Raw genomic sequence first — 22,089 nt, 5'->3', positions numbered from 1 at the left:
CATAGCCGTGTCCTCCCCTGGCAGGCTGACCCCGTGCCCGCATAGCCGTGTCCTCCCCCGGCAGGCTGACCCCGTGCCCGCATAGCCGGGTCCTCCCCCGGCAGGCTGACCTCATTCCCACATAGCCGTGTCCTCCACCGGCAGGCTGACCCTGTGCCCACATAGCCGTGTCCTCCCCCGGCAGGCTGACCCCGTGCCCACATAGCCGGGTCCTCCCCCGGCAGGCTGACCTCCTGCCCTGTCCTTCCCTGTACTGCAGGTGGTTCTTCCCAGGCACCAACCCCTACACGGGGACGCCTGACTGGCTCTATGCAGGGGACTACTTTGAGCGGAATTTCGTCGACTGCCCAGACATCTACTGAGAGGCCGGGTGCCCCTGAGGACGGCCACCGCAAAGCCACTCTGAGCTTTGGGCGGGAGCCAGCTGCTTGAGCCCCAGGTTGGCGTCACCCTTTCAGGATCTGTTTCTCATGAACTATCAGTTGCCAAACCCTCCACAGCCCGTCTGCCGCCTCCACGTCCTTGGCCTGGCTGCAGAGATGGCGCAGCCGGGGCCGCGCGCCGCCTCCCTCCTCGCGAAGGTGCCGCCCGCCGCTGCTGCAGGAAGGGAAAGGGCCGTTCTCCACGGTGTTGGCTTCTGGACGCATCTTCCCCTCTGGCCAGCCGCTGGGGGGGCTTCCTGCTGGGGAGTGCCAGCTGCCCCGCCGAGTGGCAGACGCAGCGCCTTAGCCAGCACAGCACGGACATACCGGAGCAGCTGTCAGATTCTCTATTTTTTATGTCCTCAATAATGAGAGTCCTTCCAAGGTGTGTGAGAACCGTTTGGCTTGTATTTTTGCTGACAAGCAGGATGTGCGTGCCTCACTGGCCGGATCCTGTCCAGCTAAAGCAGCCACGGCCAGGGCGGGCGGCAGAAGGCCGGTCTCGGGACTGTGGCCAGTCCACAGGATGAAGGCCAGGCTGCAGGCTGGCACCCGAGCCGCAACTACCTGGGGCTGCGCTGCCGTCAGGGGCTGCCCCGGCTTTCACCCAGGGCATCTCCGGCGTGTCCGCCTTTTGTTTTGCCCGGTAAGCATGTTTCAGGCACAAGTGAATCGTGTGATGTGTGCTAGGGAAGGGGCAGAAACAGGTTCGCCTCCCCTGGTGAAATTAAAGCTGTTTAACCGAGCGCAGGGGTGTCCTCCAGCCTCGTCCTTGTCAGAGCCAGTGCTTCAGGCAGAGGGTCGGCCCCGCTGCTCGTGGTCCCGAGCTCGGAGCCAGAGGCACACACACGCACAGGCACACCCGTGGTAGCAGCATGGTGTTGTCTGGCCCTCCCATCACTGTCCCTGGAGGATTCAGAGTGAACGGTCGTCTGGCCCGCTTGGCCACCGGGTTCTGGGTGCCGGCAGTGCTGGAGGGCTGGGGTCTGCCTGCCCTAGGCCATCACCCCAGCATCTCGGATGCAGCCACGGGGGGCTTTTTCCAAGAGGAGGGACAGGCTGTTAGCGCTGGGACAGCGCTGCCGTGGGCCTTCGGCTCTCCAGGCTGGCTTGAGGAGAGAGGTTCCCGGAGCTGCCGAGCTGTGAAGTTGGACAGGACAGGAGCCTGGGGCACCTGGCAGCCCCTGCAGGGACCGCCTGCCCGCCGTTTGTCAGGTCCTTCCTGAGAGCTGCTGGGCTCGGCCCCACGCCCGGCCGGCCGGCACGGAGGACACAGCCCTGTTCCTAAGGCTGCCCTTCTGTGGCTTGGAGGGCATCCTCGGTTGCAGCTGTCAGCTAGCTCCGTGTGTGCTTGCTGGCTGTGGGCTGTCATTGCCGGTGCCTGGTGCAAAACGCAGCAGTTGCAGTGATGGGGCTGGGATCCAAGGGCAGCCACGGCGCTGCTGCCGCAGGCCAGTCTCCGGGACAGGCCTGGCAGCTAAGTCATCCCTGCCCCCACAGCCACCTCACCTGGGCCTGCCCGGTCACGATTTGGTGTGGGGAGGCCCCACACACAGCACACACAGTGTCCGCGTGGGGCCTTGGCTTTGTCAGCACAGAAGCCCTGGGAAGGGAAGGGGCCCTCCTTGGAGAGTCCGGAGGGCAGTCAGGTGTCCTGCTGGTACCACTGGCCACTGGCCTGGCCAGCCTGCCCCAAAGCTGACACTTCTGCTCCAGGCCACTGGCTGCTGGGCTGACTCAGAGGACAGGCCACCTGCTTGCTGGGTCCTTGGCAGACCACCAGGGTGGGGAGCCAGCCCTGCAGGCTCTGTCTTAGCAGAGGGAGGACTTGGGGGACCTGGGATTCCTCACCATCATCATGAAGACTCACAGTCCCACAGGGTCCAGCGGCCCTGGCTAGCAGCTGCGGAGCAGCCTGTGGTGTTGGAGGAACGGGTGCGTGCCTCTGGCCTTGGCCCAGACTGGCCACCCTCTGGCCACAGCTCTGTCTGGCAGTCATCCAGTCACCTGCCATGAAGCATGGTGTCAGACAAGAAAACCTGCCGGGGGTGGCAAGGAGCTCACTTGTACTGTTGGGTAAATGTGGGTTCTGTTGCCATGAGTGGCCTCTGGGCACACAGCTGTGGGCGTGTGGTGGCACTGTGCCTCTGCACAGGACCTAGCTGGGTGGCACACATGGGCCCTGCTCTCCTCTCGGGTTGGTATGTTGTGGTCAGAGGACGGCCAGACCAGTGGGCTGCTGTGGCCTGGGGGGCAGAAGGGGGCCGTGCTCTCCAAGCAGTGGGCTGTCCACTTCATTGTCCCTCCCCTGGGGTCGGAGGCCGCTGTGAACACCAGGTGCAGCCTCTGGCTAGCCCGACTCTGGACCTGCTGGGTGGTTGGTGCTCTGGATGGGCTGGGCAGCTGCCATCTGGAGGGCGCTGTGGCCCTGGGTGGAGGGGCAGGCTTACCCAAGATGCCAGTGCTCCAGAATCCAGAATGTTCCAGATGCAGAGAGCGCCACAGGGACCGGCCCTCCCCATGTGCATCCCCTAGGGGAGCAGTACCGCCCCCGGCAGGGCCAAAGCCCGGCAGACAGGAAGGGCCGTGGCTGCCCACGGAAACTTGGAGCCGTCCTGTGGTCTAACCTGGCCTCACCATGTTTGGTTTCAGGTGTTTAGCCAATGAGCCAGTGGAGGGGAACTTCTTTCGCCTCTCAAAAACATTTTTAAAATAAGATTTATTGGGTCCGGCGGCGTGGCCTAGCGGCTAAAGTCCTCGCCTTGAATGCGCTGGGATCCCATATGGGCGCCGGTTCTAATCCCGGCAGCTCCACTTCCCATCCAGCTCCCTGCTTGTGGCCTGGGAAAGCAGTCGAGGACGGCCCAGTGCTTTGGGACCCTGCACTCGTGTGGGAGACCCGGAAGAGGTTCCTGGTTCCTAGCTTCGGATTGGCACAGAACCGGCCGTTGCGGCTCACTTGGGGAGTGAATCATCGGGCGAAAGATCTTTCTCTCTCTCTCTCCTCCTCTCTGTATATCTGACTTTGTAATAAAAATAAGTTTTAAAAAAATAAGGTTTATTTATTCTTATGGGAAAGGCAGATACACAGAGAAAGGTCCTCTGAGCTGGTTCATTTCCCAGGTGGCTGCAGTGGCCAGAGCTGAGCGCATCAGGAGCTAGGAATGTGCTCTGGGCCTTGCAGATGGAGGCCGACCCGTCCTCTACTGTTTTCCCAGGCCACAAGCAGGGGGCTGGATGGAGAGAGCTAACCTGAACCGGTGCCCATATGGGATACCAGTACTGAATGAAGGCCAAGGGTTGGCCTGCTCCACCCCACTGGGCCAGTTATTTTACTTAAAGCACCTGTGCCGCCCTGGCACAGGGGCAAGAGGAGGCGGCCACGGGCCTTGTCACGCCGCGCTGTGTCCTGGTGCCTCTCGCTTTGCTGATGGCCTCGGGGGTGACCCATTACAGCACATGTGCCAGGTGGTCCCCCGCCCCCACTTGTGAACTCTGGCACCTAGTGCTGGGCATCCATGTGTCCCCTGGACACGTTCCAGAGAGTGACCTGCCCCCGAGGCTGACCTGCTTCCCGGAGGGCGACCTGCCTCCCAGAAGTGACCTGCCCCCCAGGGGAGGTGACCTGCCTCCTAGAGGTGACCTGCCCCGGGAGGTGAGCTGTCCCTGAGGTGATCTGCCGCCCAGAGGGTGACCTGCCCCCCCCCGGAGGTGACCTGCCCCTGGAGGTGACCTGTCCCCCCCAGGGGAGGTGACCTGCCCCGGGAGGTGAGCTGTCCCTGAGGTGATCTGCCGCCCAGAAGTGACCTGCCCTCCCCCCGGAGGTCACCTGCCTGTGGAGGCGACCTGCCCCCCCGAGGGCACGTGCCCCCCCAGGAGGGTGATCGGCTGCCCAGAGGGTGACCTGCTGGTCTAGGGGCGGGCGCCGAGCCCCGCGGTTCCCGGCGCCGCCACCAGGGGCCGCCGCCGCTCCCCTATGACACAGCAACAATAGGGGCCTCTCTGGCCCGCGTGCCCCCACGGCCCGCGTTTCCGCCGGAAAGCAGCCGCCGGCGCGGGGGCGGGCCGGGGCGGGGCCCGCGCATGGGCGGCCTCCGTCGCCAATCGCCGGTGGGCTAGCCCGGGCCGCCCGGAGGTCGAGACCCAATCGGCAGCGACAGCGGCGAGCGGGGGCGGGCCGAGTGCGGGCTTCCGTCGAGGCCCGGCAGACGCTGAGGAAGAGCCATCCCGGAGACGCTGCGGCCGAGTGCGGGGCGGCCAGGTGCGGGCGTGGGGCCGGCCTGGGGCGGGGCAGGGCGCCCGGGTCCCAGGGCCGAGTGCGGGACGCCGGGGGCACGGGCCGGCGGTGCTGAGGCCGAGGGCGGGGCGGCCGGGTGCGGGATGGAAGGCGGACCGGGCGGTCGAGACCTGGACGGAGCCGGTGTCAGGACGGGTGCGGGGCCGGGTCGGTGGGGTGAGGACGGGCGGGTGCGGGGCCGGGTCGGTGGGGTGAGGGCGGGCGGGTGCGGGGCCGGGTCCGTGGGGTGAGGACGGGCGGGTGCGGGGCCGGGTCGGTGGGGTGAGGACGGGCGGGTGCGGGGCCGGGTCGGTGGGGTGAGGACGGGCGGGTGCGGGGCCGGGTCGGTGGGGTGAGGGCGGGCGGGTGCGGGGCCGGGTCGGTGGGGTGAGGGCGGGCGGGTGCGGGGCCGGGTCCGTGGGGTGAGGACGGGCGGGTGCGGGGCCGGGTCGGTGGGGTGAGGGTGGGCGGGTGCGGGGCCGGGTCGGTGGGGTGAGGGCGGGCGGGTGCGGGGCCGGGTCGGTGGGGTGAGGGCGGGCGGGTGCGGGGCCGGGGTCCGAGCGCACCGAGGCTTGATGTCTGACCCTCCTCCCGCAGGATGACAACCTCAGGTGCGCTGTTCCCGAGCCTGGTGCCCGGCGCCCGGGGCTCCTCCACCAAGTACCTGGTGGAGTTCCGAGCAGGGAAGATGTCACTCAAGGGGACCACAGTGACCCCCGACAAGCGCAAGGGGCTCGTGTACATCCAGCAGACGGACGACTCGCTCATCCACTTCTGCTGGAAGGACCGCACGTCTGGCAGCGTGGAGGACGTGAGTGCCACTCCCTGCCCTGGAGGCCAGCCACCTCCTCTGTCCACCTCGGGGCCCCTAAGCTCGTGTCTCCCATGGCCCCCAGGACCTCATCATCTTCCCCGACGACTGCGAGTTCAAGAGGGTGCCGCAGTGCCCCAGCGGCCGCGTCTACGTGCTCAAGTTCAAGGCTGGCGCCAAGCGCCTCTTCTTCTGGATGCAGGTGTGGCTCGGGGAGGGGAGGGCTGCAGTGTACAGGGGTACTGCCCTGGGGAGAGGAGGGCCACGGTGTGCAGGGGTGCGGCTCCGGGGAGGGGAGGGCCGTCGTGTGCAGGGGAGAGGGTGTCCGCCCCTGCCAGGCTGTGGTGCGGGTAAGGGACCGTCGTCCTGCAGGGCATGACTCGGGGAGAGCCAGGCTGCAGGGCAGGGGGTGCAGCCAGGAAGGTAGGGCCTGCGCTCGAAGGGTCGCACCACGACTCCCGGGTCTGTAGCAAGTGGAATGGGCTGTGCTGGGGGAGCTGCCATGGTGTCCGTCCCCTAGGAGCCCAAGACGGACCAGGACGAGGAACACTGCCGCAAAGTGAACGAGTGCCTCAACAACCCCCCGCTGCCCGGGGCGCTGGGCGCGAGTGGGGGCAGCGGCCACGAGCTCTCAGCGCTGGGCGGTAGGGTCCTCGCACGGGCGGGCGGGGGGCTGCGCGGGAGCCGTGGCTGAGCCCTCCCCCCATGTCTTGCAGGAGAGGGCGGCCTGCAGAGCCTACTGGGGAACATGAGCCACAGCCAGCTCATGCAGCTCATCGGGCCTGCCGGCCTCGGGGGCCTGGGTAGGCTGCCCAGTGCCCGCTTGCGGGGTTGGGGTGCGGGAGGGCTGAATGCTTGGGCGTGGGTGGCGTGGCCAACGGGGCAGCCCAAAAGCGCTCTTGGAGCAACCAGCCGCAGCTGGGCCCTCTTGACCCCAGGGTGGTCCCCTACACTTCTTGTCCTTCTAGGGGGCCTGGGGGCGCTGACGGGGCCCGGCCTGGCCAGCTTATTGGGGAGCGGGGGACCTCCAGCCAGCAGCTCCTCATCCAGGTGAGCCCCTACTGGGTCCCTCCTGAGCCTGGGCTGGGGGTGAGGGGTCCCTGCTGACCGACCCCTCTCCAGGGGCCCTGGTTTGAGGCCTTGGACCCAGGCGCTGCTCTACTGCCCTTCTCCCAGCTCCCGGAGCCAGTCAGCAGCGGCCACTCCATCATCCACCACCTCTTCTGCCCGCGCCACCCCAGCCCCGACAGCACCAGCCGTGGCAGCAGCAGTGCCAAGCCCGAGCCCGGCCCCCAGCTCTGGGAATGGGGCCAGCACGGCCACCAGCCCCGCGCAGCCCATCCAGCTGAGTGACCTGCAGAGCATTCTGGCCACCATGAGCGTGCCCGCCACACCTGGGGGCGGCCAGCAAGGTACGGGGGGCCTGGGCCGTGTGTGCATGGCGGCCAGCGAGGCACGTAGCGGGCGGCAGCTCATGGCATGTGCCCCTCCCAGTGGACCTGGCCAGTGTGCTGACGCCAGAGGTCATGGCACCCATCTTGGCCAACGCGGACGTCCAGGAGCGCCTGCTGCCCTACCTGCCCTCGGGGGAGTCGCTGCCGCGGACGGCAGACGAGATCCAGAACACGCTGACCTCCCCGCAATTCCAGCAGGTGGGTGCGACACCCGGGCCGTGGGCGGCCAGGGCGGGCCACCCTCCATCCTGCTGATGGCCTGGCCATGCCCCTTCCTTGCAGGCCCTAGGCATGTTCAGTGCAGCCTTGGCCTCAGGCCAGCTGGGTCCCCTCATGTGCCAGTTTGGGCTGCCCGCGGAGGCTGTGGAGGCTGCCAACAAGGGCGGTGAGTGCCCCCTGAGGCCCCGCTGGACCCTGGCTAATGGCCAGGTGTGCAGAGGACACACGGGGCAGGGCAAGGTGGGGAGTGGGCACCGTGGGCCCCCGCCAGCTGACCCCATGCCTCACGTGTCTGCCTTGCAGATGTGGAAGCATTCGCCAAAGCAATGCAGAATAGTGCCAAGCCGGAGCCCAAGGAGGGCGACACAAAGGACAAGAAAGACGAGGAGGAGGACATGAGCCTAGACTAAGTTATAGCGCCCCCTAGCCGCGTGACTCAGTAGTGGTGTTGTGCTTGGTGCAGCCCCTGCCCTTTAATAAAACCTTTTCTTCTATCTGCCAACTGCTCGGCCGGATCAGTGGGACGCCTGGTGGCTGCGAGAGCTCTCCAGCCACTGGTTGGACCCGGCCCAGGCTCAAGTGGGAGCCAGCTTTCTCTGTGGACGGAAGTGGACCACTGCTGGCCCCTGCGTCCCCCCACCTGCAGTCATCAAGGCTCAGTTGTAACTTTAAACTTCAGAAAGAGGTGAATTTTATTTTGTTCTGTGAGGGTTAAACAGGAGACAGGCCGGCTCAGCCCTGGGTGACCCGTTTCTGGAGATGCCGTGTTTCACTCAGACCCAGGTGGCAGGCAGGGCTCCCGGAGGCTGGCCCCGACCTGGCGGGGTGGGTGGACTGGACGGCGGCTGCCTCACAGCCGGACAGCCGGCGGCGCCCACCGCGCCCTGCACCCGTGCGGAGCGTGTCACGGCCACTGGAGAGCCGTTAGCCACGAGGTTCCTCATGCAGCCACTGTAAGGCGGAGGCTGGGGACTCGCCCAGCTTGGAGACCCGGATGATACTGCAGGGAGAGGGGGAGCTGAGCAGAGGCAGCGGGGTCCCAGGGCCCCCATCCTGACATGGGGGAGGGCAGGGCTGCCCGCTCACCTGGCAGGCCCCCCAGGTGCAGCAACAGGGCCTGGTGTGGCACGGCGGCTGAGATGGGGCCCCGCGTGTGGTTACTCTCTGCGTCCACCTCGAGCCGCAGCACGCTGCTGCCTCTGGTCACTGCGGGGAGTACAGCCTCATGGGCATCCCAGGGCCACCCTGGGTCTGAGAGGGGCAGGGGGGTTCCCTGTGTCCTGGGACTCACCTGTCAGCCTATGCCACTGCCCATCGCACAGCGCCACAGGCGTTGTCACCCATGTAGAGACGGGACCCGCCCCATCATCTGCTCGCAGCAGCACCTGGCGGGGATGGTGGGGAGGTCGGGCCTGGCCGGCTCAAAGCCAGCATGGAAGGGGCCACACTGGCCTACCTGCTGCCAGGCTTACCTGCCGCTGGACCATGTGCAGCTGCAGGTAGGGAGCGGCATCTGGCTGGCCCAGGTGCAGAATCAGCCCCGTGGCCACCAAAGGCCGCAGCTCCAGCTCCAGGCTGAACAACGTGGTCCCTGGGAGGCCTGCAAGGGGGTGCCAGGAGAGGCAGTGTGGGCCTACTCAGGACCCCCAGAGCCCAGTACCAGCCTCCCACCATGGCCTCACCCCAGTGCCCACACACCTATGGTGACGACGCCCCCACTGCCTGGGAAGAACAGGCCCTGCTCCAGGGGCCCCAAGAGGCAGGGTGTGACCCCTGCCATTCTAGTGGGGGCCCCAAGGGACCGCCCATCCAGCTGCAGTCTCTTCACACAGCCACCAAACCCCGATGATACCTGGGGGGAAGCAGGCAGGGCTGGGTCAGAGGCAGCCGAGGGTTTGGCCAGCTGGGCTGGGACATGGCCCTGGGATGGGGCCAGGCAGTTCTCACCGGGAGCTTTGGGCCAAGGCTGCTGGCTGGGAGACCCCCGACAAAGAGGGTGTGGGGCTGGGGGTTCCAGCGGGGCCCCTCCTGGCTCCAGGCCCGGGTCCTGTCCACCTGCAACTGGATCCGACCCTTCTCCCAATGCACAGACACCTAGGGACAGAGCGAGAGGCAGGTCCGTCATTCCCAGGGCTCCTGCCAGCAACTCCCCTCTGTCCTGGCACTCACCTTGTACCACCGGCCAGCCCGGGCACGTTGGCGGCTCCGCACTTGGGGCCGGGGCCCAGGGCCTTGGGTCTGAGCGATGACGTGTCCATGGCTCAGGGCCAGCAGCAGGGAAGGGCTGCCGGCGGTCGGGGGTGCCACGAGCAGCAGGACGCCGTGGGGTGTACGGGGACGCACGAGCATGCTCAGGCGGAACCTGCAAGCCACAGAGCTGCTTGTCTGGTGGTCCCACCACACCCGCCCATGCAGGCCCGGGCCTTACCTGTTCCTGTGGGGGGCGGGGATGTCTGCAAACTCCAGGTAGCTGGACAGGGGGCCCCCAAACTGGTAGGAGTCCCCAAGGGTCCCTGGTTGAGGATGTGGTGTGCAGGTGTGCTGGGTGGGCTGGCGGCTGCGGCGGGGAGCCTGAGACGGGGATGCAGGCACAGCTCTGGGGCTGCTGGTCCACACCCCACCCCCTCCCTGCCATCAGCACCCACACCCCTACCTGGAGCCCCCGCGGCCCCAGGGCCTGGGCAAGGGGGGCCGGGGCACAGCCTGTGCTGGTGTTAACACTGCCTTCGCTCGGCTGTAGGTTAAACACACGCTGTGGCTCCTGGAGCCTGTGAGGTGGCAGCGGGGGGTCAGAGTGACTGGGGGAGTCGGCGCCCCAGCCCCTGCAGGTCCCCTGCCCACCTCTGCACGAAGACATTGCCGATGCAGCCACTGAAGTTGCGGAAGTCGCCGGCCTCTTGCAGGCCTCCCAGAACCAGTAGCTGTGCAGGCTCCTGGGACTGGCGGGGCTGAGGCAGCCCCTGGGGGACCTTCCTCTGCTGCAGCTCGTCGTCCACGTACAGCCAGACCCTGGAGGCGGATGGTGGTGTCTCCCAGGCCTGCCCGCCTGCCCCGTCCACCAGCAGCCCAGGGCAGGGAAGACCCAGGCAGACCCCAAGGCTTACCCAGTGGCATTGCCGTAGAAGGCCACGTAGTGGCTGGTGCCGTCGGCAAAGCCCCCACGGCTCCTGAGCTCCGTCCTGAGCAGCTGGAGGGTCACGCGGCCCTGTCGCAGGGCCACCTGGCACAGCCCATCCTGGAGTGGGTGCAGGAGCCAGTCAGCCGACCAGGCCTGTGGTCCAGGTTCCCTCCCAGGGGCCCCCGTTGCTCCCCCAGGAGGCTCACGGGGGAGGACAGGTGGTAGAGCAGGGCGCTGTCCTGGGTGCTGCGGAACCCAAAGCCAGAGTAGATGCTGCTGCTGATGGGCGCCACGTCGGGCAGCGCCAGCGGCAGGAAGCCGTGGCCGTGGAAGGTCACGGCGCGGACCACCTAGGGGGTGGGCAAAGCTGAGTGGGGGCCTTGGCGGGGAGCATGGCCCCACCAGGGTTAGGAATGGCACTCACCAGCAGGTCGGCGGTGCAGCCTGAGCTGACGCCCGTGGTGTTGAGCCGCTTGAGGTCCACATACTTGCCCAAAGCCTTGATGCCCTTCACGCAGCCACGGATGGAACCCCCTGTAGGGAAGAGCTGCCGCAGGCTGCGGGAGCAGGGTCAACCCAACACGTCCTCCCACACCTCCCTGTCCCGCGCCAAGTGCCCCCTCCCCGGCTCCCACCTTGGGGGCAGCTGCTCTGGCGGCACCCCACCCAGGTAGTAGGCGGTGGCCAGCTCCAGCGAGTTGTCCTGGTCCACGCTGAATGCCGTGAGCCGCTCCACACGGACCAGCACGCGCTTGCGGGTGCCACCCAGCAGGAATACTTGGATCTGCAGGCATGGCCAGGCCCCAGCTGCAGGGGAGCCCAGCCCTGCCCGCCATGCCCCTGCCCAGCCCTGCCCTGCCCTGCACACACTCACTGCCTTGCTGGCCGCTGTCAGGGACGACGGGGACTGCTGCGGGGCGGCCTCCTTGAGGCCCGTGCCAAAGTCATAAAGGAGGACCAGAGTCCCTTCACGCACAGCCAAACACAAGAACTGCTCCTGGGGGGACAGAGACAGGTCAGCTGGGGGGACTGGGCGGGGCCAGTCGGAGGGCAGCTGGGTGGGGGCCCTGCCTGGTGCTGCAGGAAGAAGATGAGCCCGCGGGAGGACACGAGCCGCAGCTCCTGCTCAAAGCGCTTCGTGTGGCTGATCTGGCTGTCGAAGCTGATGCGGGCAAAGCCGGTGCCGTCCAGGTACGAGCCGTCCGTGAGCCACGGATCCCCAGTGGACTTGGAGCTACAGGCCACAGGCATAGGGTCAGGCAGGGGCAGCTGGGCCTGGGTCAGGGGGTCAGGGGGTGGTGGGCCACACGCACCGGGCACAGGGCTTGTCCACCGCTGTGTCGAGCTCGAAGGTCTGCTCGAAGTTGTAGAGGCTGGCCACCTCCTCATTCACCGTGTCCAGCTCAATGCAGCCCTCGTAGCCAGGGAGGCGGAGGGGCTCAGGGGGCTAGGCACACAGGGTATGGTCAGAGCCCAGTTCTGGGCGTCGCCTGGCAAGGCCCACCCTGCAGCCTGGCGGCCCTGGCTCACCATGAAGCCGCTGGGGTAGCCGCCCACATAGAAGACGAAGTCCTCAGGCCTCAGGTCGAGCAGCCCCTCGGCCCCGGGGGCCACCACGTCGCCCTTGGTCTCGTGAACTGTCTGTCCCTCCACCGTGACAGACATGTGGCCAAACTGGAGGGTCCTGAGGGCCCAAGAGCAGTTAGGAATGGCACTCAGCAGCAGGTGAGCAGGTGAGGGACGGGGCAGGGTGGGCCTGGCGGTGGGGCCCCACCCCTCCCAGACACCCACCTGTCGATGCTGACGGCTGCGAACTGCTCCCCGATATCCTCGTCGATGCTCAGGGTGGCGGGGCCGGCCGTGCCAAGCTGGTACACCCAGTGCACCTTCTGGCCACGCAGCGCCACACCCATGTAGTCCCCAGAGGCCTACAGCGGGCAGAGGTGATGTCAGGGACAGGACCAGGCATGCCTGTCGCCCGCCGCCCACTGCCAGCCTGTGGCACCTGGCGGCTGCCCATGTAGAGCACGAAGCGGTCCACGGCGTCCTGCCCGGCCACGGGCTCTGGGCTCTGCAGGTGGAACCTGAGGGCAGTGTAGGCGGCCAAGTCGGCCAGGTCACGGGGTGAGCGCACCTGCACCGCTGAGCGCCCGTTGAACTTCATGGGCACCTTGACCTGCGAGTACATAAGCCCATCAGCAGCCACCACCCTGACCCCGACCCCTCCGCCGGCCCCCAGGTGCGTCCTCACCTTACTGGCAGCCCCCCGGGCCTGCGCGATGAGCTCCCGCACGCGGCCAATGCTGGCAGCCAGGGCCAAGCTGGCGTTGGGGGCCCCACGGTTCTCCAAGAGGCTCAGCTTGGCCAGCAGCTGTGGCAGTGTCTTCTCCAGGGTGGACACTGAGGGCAGCGTGGCACTCAGGGCCTGCCCCTCGCCCTGCCCCCAGGGACCCAAGGGCTGCAACTCACCCGAGCGGCCAGCGTCCAGCACCGCCTGGCCCAGGTCCTGGCCCTGCAGGGCTCCCAGCTGGCCCTGCCACCGCTCCACGCTCTGTTGCATGTCCTGCAGTTGCAACTGCATACGGACAGCCTGGTCCTGTGCCTCGGCGGCCGTGGCCTTGGCGCGGGCGATCTTCTTGCTTGTCTCATCTAGGGGCCAGGAGGCAGTGTGCTGTGGGGCGAGGACCCCTGCTCTTCCAGCCCCTTGTCCCTCAGCATTCACACAGTCCAGTCCAGTTGCAATGGACACCCGACGCTGCCCTGCCCGCCCAGAGACAGGCCACACGGGGCTGCCTGTGCGGTCCAAGCCAGGTTCCCACCTCAGGTGCCGCCTACAGCTGCCCTTGGCTCCAGGCCTTGCAGCAGGACCAGGACGCAGAGTTGTGGCCTGGCCAGGTCCCCGGGTTCTAGCAGTCCGGTCCCAGTGGTGCCCCCTGCTCCCTCCCTAGGAAGTCTCACCCTGAGCCCTCTCCACTCCTGCCTGGAGCCCCCCTCATCCTCCCCTCTGCCGGGGTTGGGGCTGGGGTCCCTGGCAGCGGCCCAGGCAAGAGTTGGCACTGTGGAGTTCCTGCTGGGCCCCCGCCCTAGCCCCGCTGCCACTACTGTGACAATCCAGGTGTTTATTGGCAGCCTCCCACAGGGCTGCCTGGAGTAAACCATCCAGCCCAGGGACAAAGTGGGGACAGGCCACACGCGTACCTGTCTGCATGGCCAGCATGGCCTGTATATCCCGCACACGAGCCGCCAGCTGCTCCTTGGTGGCTCGGGCACCTTGGAGCCGAGTCCCAGTGCCCTGGAAGACGGCCCATGCTGCAGGGGAACAGTGGACAGCCTCAGCGCCCGAGGAGCCCCTCTCAGCGCACAGGTGCAGCCCAGCCCACCCACAGAGACACAGGGCCACCAGGACCCTCAGCCTTGTGCCCCAAGGCCACGGCTGGCAGCAGCACTCAACAAGGCTCCCGGGGGAGGAATGGAGAGTGGGGGCTGAACAGTCAACATCACACTAAACAGGCTGCAGGGCCCCAGCCCTCACCACGGCCCAGGCGCTGCTGTTCACCGAGCACGGCCTCCTCCAGGGCACTGCTGTTGGCGAGCAGCTGCCGGGCTCGGGCTGCCAGGCCCCGCTGCACCACCGCCTGTGGACACACGGGGGCGCTGGAGGTGAGGAGAGGTGCAGGTGGGGGCGGGGCTAGGCAGGGCTAGGCAGGACTGGGTAGGGTAGGAACTGGGCTGTTTAGGGCCGGGAGAGGAGGGGCAGGGCGGGGCAGGGCGGGGCGGGGCAGGGCGGGGCAGGGCAGGGCAGGGCTGGGCAGGGCAGGGCTGGGCAGGGCAGGCCGGGCTAGGCTGGTCTCACCGCCCAAGTGTGGTCCGCCTGCTGCAGGGCCTGGCTGGCGGCGGTCTCGGCAGCTTGCACAGCCTGCAGGATGCTGCCATAGGCGCTGGAGGCCTCCAAGGCTCTCTGGATGAAGCGGTCCTGGTTGACCCCCGCGATGATGCTGCATGGGGGTTGGGCAGGCCAGATGCCGAGACCCAAGGCCTCTGTCCACAACCGTGCCCCACCCATGCCCTTCTCTGGATCCTCTAGGGACCACCACCTCCTCCCCTGCCAGGGGCCTGCCCAGGCCCCACCTCCACCTGAACACTTCCGCCCACACACCTGGACAGGTTGTGTGCCAGGTGGTCGAGCCTCTGGGCATGGGCCTCTGCAGCCTCCACCAGCCCCAGTTTGGCGCCAGCCGGAGAAAAGGCTCGCATACGGTTCAGAAGTGGTGTCCGTGCCCCATCCAGGCTCGCTGCCAGGCGTTCTACCTCCTGGGGACAGGGGGACATTTAGTGGGACCTCGCCCAATTCTGCCTGTGGGTGAGCCCATGGGATCCCTGGGAACACAGCCGGCTGACCTCCTTGGCCTCATCCATGCCACGTAGCAGCTCCAAGACCTGGGACAGGATGTGGCTGGCAGCTTGCAAGGTGGCTTGCAGTGTGGCATTATCCTGGGACAGCTCCAGCTTCCCCTGCTGGAGTGGGGGGGGAGGCAATGAAGGGAGGGGCTGTGGGGACACATGCAGCCAGGGCCAGGCCGGGTCGGGGTCAGGGCCAGGGCCAGGGCCAGGGCTGGGGCTGGGGTCTGCCAAGGTCAGGGCTGGGGCCTGGACTTGGTCCAGGCTGGGGTCAGGGTCGGGGCCAGGGTTTGCCAGGGTTCAGGCCAGGATTTGGTTTGGGCGGAACCAGGGTCAGGGCCAGAGTCTAGTTGGGGCTGGGTGGGGTCAGGGTCTAGACTGGGCCTCACCAGCATGGCCTGCAGCTGCTCCTGGTTCCGGCTGTTGAGCTCCTCAGCCTCACGGGTGGCGTCCACTGCCCGGTTCAGGGCCTCACGCAGGTCCATGAGGCCAGCCTCGTGCTGGGCCAGCTGCTCACGGGCACGCGTGGCCAGAGCCTGGTTCTCTTCCCAGCGGCCGGTCAGCTGCTCTTGCACGCGGGCCAGCACTGGATATGAGGGAGTCACACCCTTGAGGGCTCAGCCCCCACCTGCAGCCCACGCAGACCACACCTCCAACTCCCCACTCCACTCACGCCTCTGGGCTTCAGCCAGTTCTGCCTCGGCCGCAGCCCGCTGGGTCCCCAGGTCACGAGCCCGCATGGCCCCAAGCAGCCGGCCCACCTCGGCCAGCACCCGGCGCAGCTGCTCCCCAGATGGGGCTGACGTGTTGGCCGATGGCAGGTGGCCCGTCTGGGACTCAAGCTCTGTGGGGAGAGGCTGCAGTCAGGGCCTGGGGCCTGCACCCACACCCTGCTCTCGGGCAGCCTGCTCCAGGGGAGGATGTCGGGTGAGCCCTCCCTTGGGGTCGCTTACCTTTCAGCATGCCAGCCATAGCCTCGATGGCCGCTAGCAGCGTCCGCACCCGTCCTAGCGTGCTCTCAGTGCTACTCAGCAGCAGGTTCACGCGACCTTGGGCCCCCATGGCCTATGGGTACAGCCTGTGAGCTCACAGCCCCAGCCATGGGGGGAGGCCGATGTCCCCGCACTGGGAAGGGCCTGGGGTCTGGGGCCACCAGAGGCAGCTGGGACGGGAGCCGGGGCCAAGGTCCCAGAAGGAGGGCCAGGGCAGTGAGGTCCCCTGGGGAGGAGAGCTGGGACTTGGGGCAGGGGCCCACCTGCTGGCCCAACCACTCTACGTCCTGGCCAAGGCTCATACTCCGCCGTTCTACTGTTTCCAGCTGCTGCTCCGTCGCAGGCCGGGGGCCCAGGGGGCTCCGCAGCTGGCTCTGGAGCAGGGGGGAGGCAGCAGGTGAGGCTGGCACAGGGTACGGGGCAGGCGCGGGGGGCGCAGGGCTCTGGTACCTGCAGGTCCACAATGGAAGCATTCAGTCGGTGCAGCCGGGCCCAGGCCGCGGCGCTCGCATTGATGCCCTGCAGCTGCTCACGGATGCCAGGGAGGAGGGCGCCAGCCCGTTCCAGGTCGTCCAACAAGAGCACCACACAGTGGTCACACACTGCAAGTCCCGGTGGGGGTGGAGCGGTCAGCAGGAGCCCAGGGCAGGGGGCATGCTTAGCCAGGGAAGGGCAGGAGTGGGCACAGTGGGGTCAGCACCTTTGCATTGGACGCCATGGCTTCCGGGCCCTCCAGGCACGGGCACCTGGTGCTGCTGGCTGCAGGAGTCACAGCGCTCCCCGCTGAGGCCAGGGGGACAAGTACAGTGGCCTGTGTGAGGGTCACAGCGGCCCCCTGGGCACTGGCAGCCTGCGGCGGGAGCAGCACAGTCAGAGCCAGGGGACCGTCCCCTCAACGGCCCCCACCCTACACCTGTGGCCCTCACTCACGCCGGCAGCCCTGCTCGGGCAGCCCCCAATGGCCTGAGGCACACTGGCGACACTGCAGCCCGCCAGCATCCGGGGGGCACTGGCACTGTCCACTCTGGGGGTGACACTCGGAGCCCTCGGCAGCTGGTCCACAGCTACAGGGGTGACAGCCCCCACAGTCGTCGAAGCCAAAATGTCCCTCCTGTAAGGCAGGGGCTGTGGTCAGCCCAGACTCCTGGCCCCGCAACCCTGGCCCTGCCCCGCAGCCCAGACCCCTGGTCCCGCAGCCCTACCTGGCAACGGTCGCACCGCTGCCCGACCACACCCATCTTGCACAGGCACTGGCCACTGTGGGGGTCACAGGCCTCTGTCCCACATGGGGAGCAGTCACACCCTGCAGAGGAGAGGATCTGAAGCCGTCCTGTCCCCACTCCAACCCCCAGACCGTCCCTGCTCACCCCAGTTTGGTGCAGGCTGCTCACGCCCATTGTCACCCACTCTCGCCTGGCCTGGACTCCCCAGTAGCCCCTGCTGGGCCAGAGGAACCTGTGGCCTCTGGGTACAGGGTGGGTAGCACACTCCAGGCCCTGGGGTTGGGGGTCCAGCCCTCCTCCCCCCAGAGGACACCCCACGCCTACGTGTGCAGTTCCCGGGGAGCAGCGCATTGCCGTAGAAGCCGGGTGCGCAGGTCTCGCAGTGCGGGCCAGTGGTGTGGCGCAGGCAGCCCCGGCAGGCCCCCGTCAGGGGGTCACAGTCATTGAACAGCATGTTGGGGTCGCTGTTGCCACTGCAGTCGCATGGCTGGCAGGAGCTGCCCAGCACCAGGGGGTTCCCGAAGAAGCCAGGCGCACACCTGAGCAGGCGGCAGAGGTGACGGCTTAGTGGCCACGGCGTCCCCTGAGCTGAGCTCACAGTCCTGAGCCCATCAGGTACTCTGCTCACCGCTCGCAGGAGGCGCCCGCGTAGCCGGGTCTGCAGAGGCACTGGGCCTGGCCCCCTCGCAGGACACAGGCCTTGGCGAAGCTGTAAGAACACACAGGAAGGCGTCTGGAGTCTGGGGCTCCTGCACAGGACAGTGTGTGGGGGGCACCCGGGGTCATCAGGGAGTCCCTGAAGGGGCTGGGCCAGCTCACTTGTTGGATGGCACCGCCAGCGGGCAGGGGCAGCTGACACAGGGCGCTGTGGGGTCCTCGGACCCGCCCCTCACAAAGCCGGCCTGGCAGCGCTCACAGTGGTCTCCTTCAGTGTGCTGCTGGCAGTCCTGCAGGGAAGGAGTGTCAGCAGGGAGTCCCACCCCCTCTGCAGCTCACCCGCCCCCATGGCCCGCACTCACCACACAGACACCAGAGCCTGGGAGGCAGCGGTGGGAGTGGCCATGGCACTGGCAGGGCACGCAGCGGCCCAGGAAGAGACCCTTATCCCGGTAGTGGCCAGGGGCACATTCCTGGGGGCACAGGGCAAAAGCGTGGGGGTCAGGAGGGGAGACCCTGGGACTGTGGGGTCAAGAACCCCTGGCTCAATAGGGTGGGGCCTCTCCCTGGAGGGCATCAAAACAGCAAATCTAGGAATGGGGCCGGATGCCAGCCAAACTGATGGGCAGGCGTGGCAGGGCAGGGAATGTGGGGGGCTGGGCAGGGGTCCACCAGGCCTGGACCAGAGCAGACTGTGATGGATGTGGGGGCGGGGAGGCCCAGGTACAGACCTGACATGAGTCCCCACGGTAGCTGGCGGGACACATGCACAGCTCCACGTTGCTGGCTGGAGGGCCCCCGCCCACGGCAGCAGCCACCTCCAGCGCCACCCTGCGCAGGGACACAGCCGAGGCGATCTGGGAGAAGAGCGCGCGGATCTGCAGCTGCTCCAGCCCGGCTAGCACCATCATGAGCTCCTCCCGGGACACAGCACTGTGCGTCTCCATGTGCCGGAAGTTCCCCTGGGGGGCCAAGACGGGAGCTCAGGGGACAGCAAGCTGAGCCTGGGCCCCCGTGTCACCCCACACACAGAACACACAGTGACCCTCTGTGACAGGGGCAGGTCCTGAAGCATGCCCCTCGAGGCACAGCTATGCGGGTTGGGAGCTCACTGGCCTGCGCACCCGAGGCAGCATGCCTCACACATGGGCACCCACACTGTAGCCACCGGCCCCTGTGGCCCGGGCACCCTGACCCTGCAGGCTGTGGGCTCCACACACCTCCACCAGCTGCAGGCGCCCTTGGTGAATGTGGCCAGGCGGAGGGTACGCCGGCTCCAGGAACATGACGCTCATTTGATTGCCCTGGAGAGGCAGCGGGCGGGGCAGGGGGTGAGGGCTGTGGCTGCACCGCTCCCCCACTCCCCTTGTCCCCACACCCACAGCAGCCCCGCCGGGCTCCACCTGCAGCACCACGTCGGGCCTGCCCTCGGCGGGGATGAAGACGTCTCCACGCTGGGTCTCTGAGTGCAGCTCGTAGCTCAGGATGCCCCCATAGGACGACACCTGTGAGCAGCACAGGGTGACCAGGCGGGAGCCTGACCACTGCAGGGTCCCCGCTCACCCAGGAGCAGGCCTTCCAGGCTCCCGGCCCCAGCCCCGCCGCCCCACTCACCCGGTCGCCCAGGTAGGAGGGCGGAGCTTGCCAGTACAGTTCAGGGAGGGTCTCGGGGCCCTGCCGCAGGCCAGCGTGCAGCAGCTCCACGTCCGCCCGCCACTCGACGGGCACTGGCTGCCGGTCACTGCCCAGCAGTGCCCAGCCCTCCATATCCACGAACTGCAGGTACAGGGGCAGCGTCACAGGGCTCAGCAGGCCGGGCTGGCGGCCACCTGTCCCCCACCCCAGGCTCACCCACGGACCTCCTGGCGGGCGAGGGCTGAACTCCTGCAGCGCTCAGTGGCCCCAAAGCAGAAGCAGCGGGTGCAGCCCTTGGGGTTGTCAGCTTCCAGGGAAAAGGTCCCAAGGCGGCACTGGTCACACCGAGAGCCCTCCACATTCTCCTGCAGGGGCACAGGGCCAGGCGGGCGTTGGATGGGGTCCCCTCCTTCTACCCCGACAATCCCCAGCCGCCCAGGGGGTGCTGAGGTCCCGGGGCGGGTGCTGGCTGCGACTCACCTTGCAGGAGCACTGGCCCGTGACAGGGTCACAGACGCCAGGTGTGGTGCCCGCCATGTGGCAGTCGCAGGGGCGGCAGCTGGGGTAGCCATGGAAGCCAGGGGCACAGGTGTCACACCTGCGCCCGGCCACGTTGGGTCTGCACCTGCCAGCAGCAACAGGAGCTTACAATGGGCAACAGCGCCCAAGGGCCCCCCCACCCAGGGGTGTCCTGAGCCCCACGTGGGGGCAGGAGTGAGGGTGGGGAGGGGTGGCGGCCGGGGTGTGCTATGCCGCCCACCCCCGCCCCAAGGCCCCGGGTCCCCGCTCACCTGCACTGGCCGCTGTCTGCATCACAGCTGGGCTCGGCGAGCTGCTGGATGCCGGGCCCCGAGCAGTTGCACTCCTCACAGCCAATCAGTGGGTGGCAGCCAAAGCTGTAGGGCCGGCATCGTACACAGCTGGGCGGGACGGTGCGGGGCGGGCAGATGCACTGGCCAGTGAGCTCGTCACAGAGCCGGGCGCCGCAGTCACAGGCTGGGGGCAGGCACAGGGAGGGCTGAGCCCGGCCTGGCCCGGCCTGGCCCTGCCCCGGCCCTGCGTGCTCCACCTTGGGGATCAGGCGCCAGCCTCCCGCCACCTGCACACTCACGCCTGCAGCTGGGGAAGCCCCAGTAGCCGGTGGCGCAGCGGGAGCAGTCCCGGCCGATGACATGGGCACGGCAGGGGCACTGGCCTCCGAAGGGCTCGCACGTGGGGCCTGTGGCGCCGGCCTCATGGCAGCCGCAGGGCTGGGCTCCGTTGTTGTAGAAGAGAGACAGGGAGGCGGCGGCATTGCGGCAGAAGGGGGAAGAACCGCTGGGGCTGTGCAGAGGGCCTGTGGTGAGCCCGTCGCCCAGCCCGGTGCCCACCCCGCGTGGCCGCAACCCACCTGATGTGGTAACCATGGGTGGTACAGTGACTGATGAACTCATACGACTTGTCCAGCGGCTCCTCCCGCAGGTAGCTGGGGCTGTAGGCGGCCTCGGGCACCAGGAGCACGTAATCCTAGACGGGCAGGCGTGTCACTGCCGAGGGCCTGGCAGCCTGCCCTGAGGCAGAGGGCTGGAGTCTGGCCGGGGCCCGCTCTGTGCAGGCCGTGGGTGCCCACCCCGGGCAGACGGCTCTCAGGAGTGGCTCCCACGCGTGCTCTTGGTCCCTGCCTGCCTGTCATGCCACTTGCTTCTCCCTTCTGGGTCCTCAGAAGGGCCCGTGGAGCCTCCTGGGATAGGTCTGGGGTTCCGGGGGCTGTGCCCCACACACCCAGCAGGAGACACACTGGCTGGCCAGGGGAACCACTGCACTGTGACCAACACAGGGAGGTGACCCCCAGACACCCCAGTCCTGAGACTCACCAGCCAGAGCCAGCGGCCCTCGGGCACACGCACAGTCACGCTGAGCTCTCTGTCTGTCACGTCCAGCACGGCCCGGCCCTCGCACAGCACCAGGCTGCGGCAGCCAGAGCCATGTGGGCAGAAGCTGGCGTTGGCGTGGCCTGCACATGGGCAGCAGACAGGTGAGGGTCCCAACGGTGCCCATCCCTGGCTCCAGGGCACTGCTGGGAACCCTAGGGGGAAGGGTGCAGAGGGGGCGGGGAGACTGTGTGACTCATACCGAAGGCTGGGCCCCAGGGCGCAAGGCCCTGCATGTGGCCCCAGGGGCTCAGTGCCACTGACAGTGTGCTGTGACCTGCAATTCACCACGTGTGACACGGGAGAAAATATCACAGAGCTAGTGGGAAAGTGCAACTACAGGGTTTAAGATCAGGCACTGCAGGACAGAGGAGTTAGCCTCTGCTTGGAACAGCGGAACCCCACGCCCAAGAGTCGAGGGTCAAGTCCATCCGCCGCACGCCCCCGTCCACCTACACCTCAGGTCCCCACACACCTCAGGTCCCCCCACACACCTCAGGTCTCCCACACCTCAGGTCCCCCCACACACCTCAGGTCTCCCACACCTCAGGTCCCCCCACACACCTCAGGTCCCCACATACCTCAGGTTCCCCCACATACACCTCAGGTCCCCCCCACCTCAGATCCTCCCACACACACACCTCAGGTCTCCCACACCTCAGGTCCCCCCCACCTCAGATCCCCACACACACCTGAGAACCCCACACACACACCTCAGGTTCGCCCCACCTCAGATCCCCCCCCACACACCTCAGGTTTCCACACACACACACCTGTCCCCCCCACACACACACACACCTGTCCCCCCCCACACACACACCTGTTCCCCCCCACCTGTCCCGCACCTTGCCAGACACGGCCGCCATCAATGAGCACCTCCACGGGGAAGGTGGGGTGGGCGGGCTGGTAGCCGTGCAGCAGGAAAACATAGCGGCCCAGGTGGGGTACCTGGGTGCTGAGGACCACAGTGCCCT

General features: G+C 67.5%; 3 protein-coding genes across 4 annotated transcripts in view; 2 read left to right on the top strand and 1 right to left on the bottom strand.

Moving 5' to 3' along the window:
* OSBPL2 (oxysterol binding protein like 2) overlaps window positions 1-547 on the top strand; it is a 35,521-nt gene extending 34,974 nt beyond the window's left edge. For both annotated transcript variants that reach the window (XM_058679606.1, XM_058679607.1), the window contains exon 15: window positions 260-547. In XM_058679606.1, the coding sequence (XP_058535589.1) occupies window positions 260-362 (103 nt within the window). In that variant the 3' untranslated portion in view covers window positions 363-547. The remainder of the gene's footprint in view (window positions 1-259) is intronic.
* Window positions 548-4,551: 4,004 nt separating this feature from the next.
* Window positions 4,552-7,649, top strand: ADRM1 (ADRM1 26S proteasome ubiquitin receptor). The gene is made up of 10 exons (XM_058679362.1): window positions 4,552-4,683; window positions 5,296-5,509; window positions 5,595-5,711; window positions 6,030-6,153; window positions 6,226-6,312; window positions 6,478-6,559; window positions 6,686-6,921; window positions 7,004-7,161; window positions 7,246-7,348; window positions 7,486-7,649. The coding sequence occupies exons 2-10, from the start codon at window positions 5,297-5,299 to the stop codon at window positions 7,590-7,592; spliced, it is 1,227 nt and encodes a 408-aa protein (XP_058535345.1). The 5' UTR covers window positions 4,552-4,683; window position 5,296; the 3' UTR covers window positions 7,593-7,649.
* Window positions 7,650-7,940: 291 nt separating this feature from the next.
* Window positions 7,941-22,089, bottom strand: part of LAMA5 (laminin subunit alpha 5) — a 30,444-nt gene continuing 16,295 nt past the window's right edge. Inside the window, exons 31-80 of the mRNA XM_058679305.1 lie at window positions 21,961-22,087; window positions 21,059-21,198; window positions 20,596-20,711; window positions 20,317-20,528; window positions 19,997-20,201; window positions 19,686-19,830; window positions 19,430-19,570; window positions 19,185-19,346; window positions 18,974-19,075; window positions 18,791-18,874; window positions 18,302-18,532; window positions 17,933-18,043; window positions 17,733-17,860; window positions 17,542-17,622; window positions 17,238-17,452; window positions 16,893-16,993; window positions 16,621-16,801; window positions 16,391-16,540; window positions 16,141-16,292; window positions 15,954-16,064; window positions 15,652-15,763; window positions 15,372-15,542; window positions 15,088-15,284; window positions 14,699-14,815; window positions 14,457-14,611; window positions 14,154-14,295; window positions 13,833-13,935; window positions 13,499-13,609; window positions 12,770-12,949; window positions 12,552-12,700; window positions 12,306-12,476; window positions 12,092-12,228; window positions 11,831-11,984; window positions 11,614-11,747; window positions 11,372-11,534; window positions 11,175-11,297; window positions 10,936-11,084; window positions 10,725-10,857; window positions 10,507-10,650; window positions 10,287-10,417; window positions 10,024-10,191; window positions 9,836-9,950; window positions 9,611-9,753; window positions 9,352-9,544; window positions 9,130-9,276; window positions 8,881-9,034; window positions 8,655-8,782; window positions 8,474-8,567; window positions 8,269-8,388; window positions 7,941-8,182 (exon numbers count right to left, since the gene is read on the bottom strand). Of these exons, the coding sequence (XP_058535288.1) occupies window positions 7,956-8,182; window positions 8,269-8,388; window positions 8,474-8,567; window positions 8,655-8,782; window positions 8,881-9,034; window positions 9,130-9,276; window positions 9,352-9,544; window positions 9,611-9,753; window positions 9,836-9,950; window positions 10,024-10,191; window positions 10,287-10,417; window positions 10,507-10,650; window positions 10,725-10,857; window positions 10,936-11,084; window positions 11,175-11,297; window positions 11,372-11,534; window positions 11,614-11,747; window positions 11,831-11,984; window positions 12,092-12,228; window positions 12,306-12,476; window positions 12,552-12,700; window positions 12,770-12,949; window positions 13,499-13,609; window positions 13,833-13,935; window positions 14,154-14,295; window positions 14,457-14,611; window positions 14,699-14,815; window positions 15,088-15,284; window positions 15,372-15,542; window positions 15,652-15,763; window positions 15,954-16,064; window positions 16,141-16,292; window positions 16,391-16,540; window positions 16,621-16,801; window positions 16,893-16,993; window positions 17,238-17,452; window positions 17,542-17,622; window positions 17,733-17,860; window positions 17,933-18,043; window positions 18,302-18,532; window positions 18,791-18,874; window positions 18,974-19,075; window positions 19,185-19,346; window positions 19,430-19,570; window positions 19,686-19,830; window positions 19,997-20,201; window positions 20,317-20,528; window positions 20,596-20,711; window positions 21,059-21,198; window positions 21,961-22,087 (7,260 nt within the window). The 3' untranslated portion in view covers window positions 7,941-7,955. The remainder of the gene's footprint in view (window positions 8,183-8,268; window positions 8,389-8,473; window positions 8,568-8,654; window positions 8,783-8,880; window positions 9,035-9,129; window positions 9,277-9,351; window positions 9,545-9,610; window positions 9,754-9,835; window positions 9,951-10,023; window positions 10,192-10,286; window positions 10,418-10,506; window positions 10,651-10,724; window positions 10,858-10,935; window positions 11,085-11,174; window positions 11,298-11,371; window positions 11,535-11,613; window positions 11,748-11,830; window positions 11,985-12,091; window positions 12,229-12,305; window positions 12,477-12,551; window positions 12,701-12,769; window positions 12,950-13,498; window positions 13,610-13,832; window positions 13,936-14,153; window positions 14,296-14,456; window positions 14,612-14,698; window positions 14,816-15,087; window positions 15,285-15,371; window positions 15,543-15,651; window positions 15,764-15,953; window positions 16,065-16,140; window positions 16,293-16,390; window positions 16,541-16,620; window positions 16,802-16,892; window positions 16,994-17,237; window positions 17,453-17,541; window positions 17,623-17,732; window positions 17,861-17,932; window positions 18,044-18,301; window positions 18,533-18,790; window positions 18,875-18,973; window positions 19,076-19,184; window positions 19,347-19,429; window positions 19,571-19,685; window positions 19,831-19,996; window positions 20,202-20,316; window positions 20,529-20,595; window positions 20,712-21,058; window positions 21,199-21,960; window positions 22,088-22,089) is intronic.

Source organism: Ochotona princeps, chromosome 22 (genome assembly GCF_030435755.1).
Source record: "Ochotona princeps isolate mOchPri1 chromosome 22, mOchPri1.hap1, whole genome shotgun sequence".
Taxonomy (NCBI): Eukaryota; Metazoa; Chordata; class Mammalia; order Lagomorpha; family Ochotonidae; genus Ochotona; species Ochotona princeps.
The sequence above is the reverse complement of the archived record's forward strand: the minus strand, read 5'-3'. Positions and strand labels throughout refer to the sequence as shown.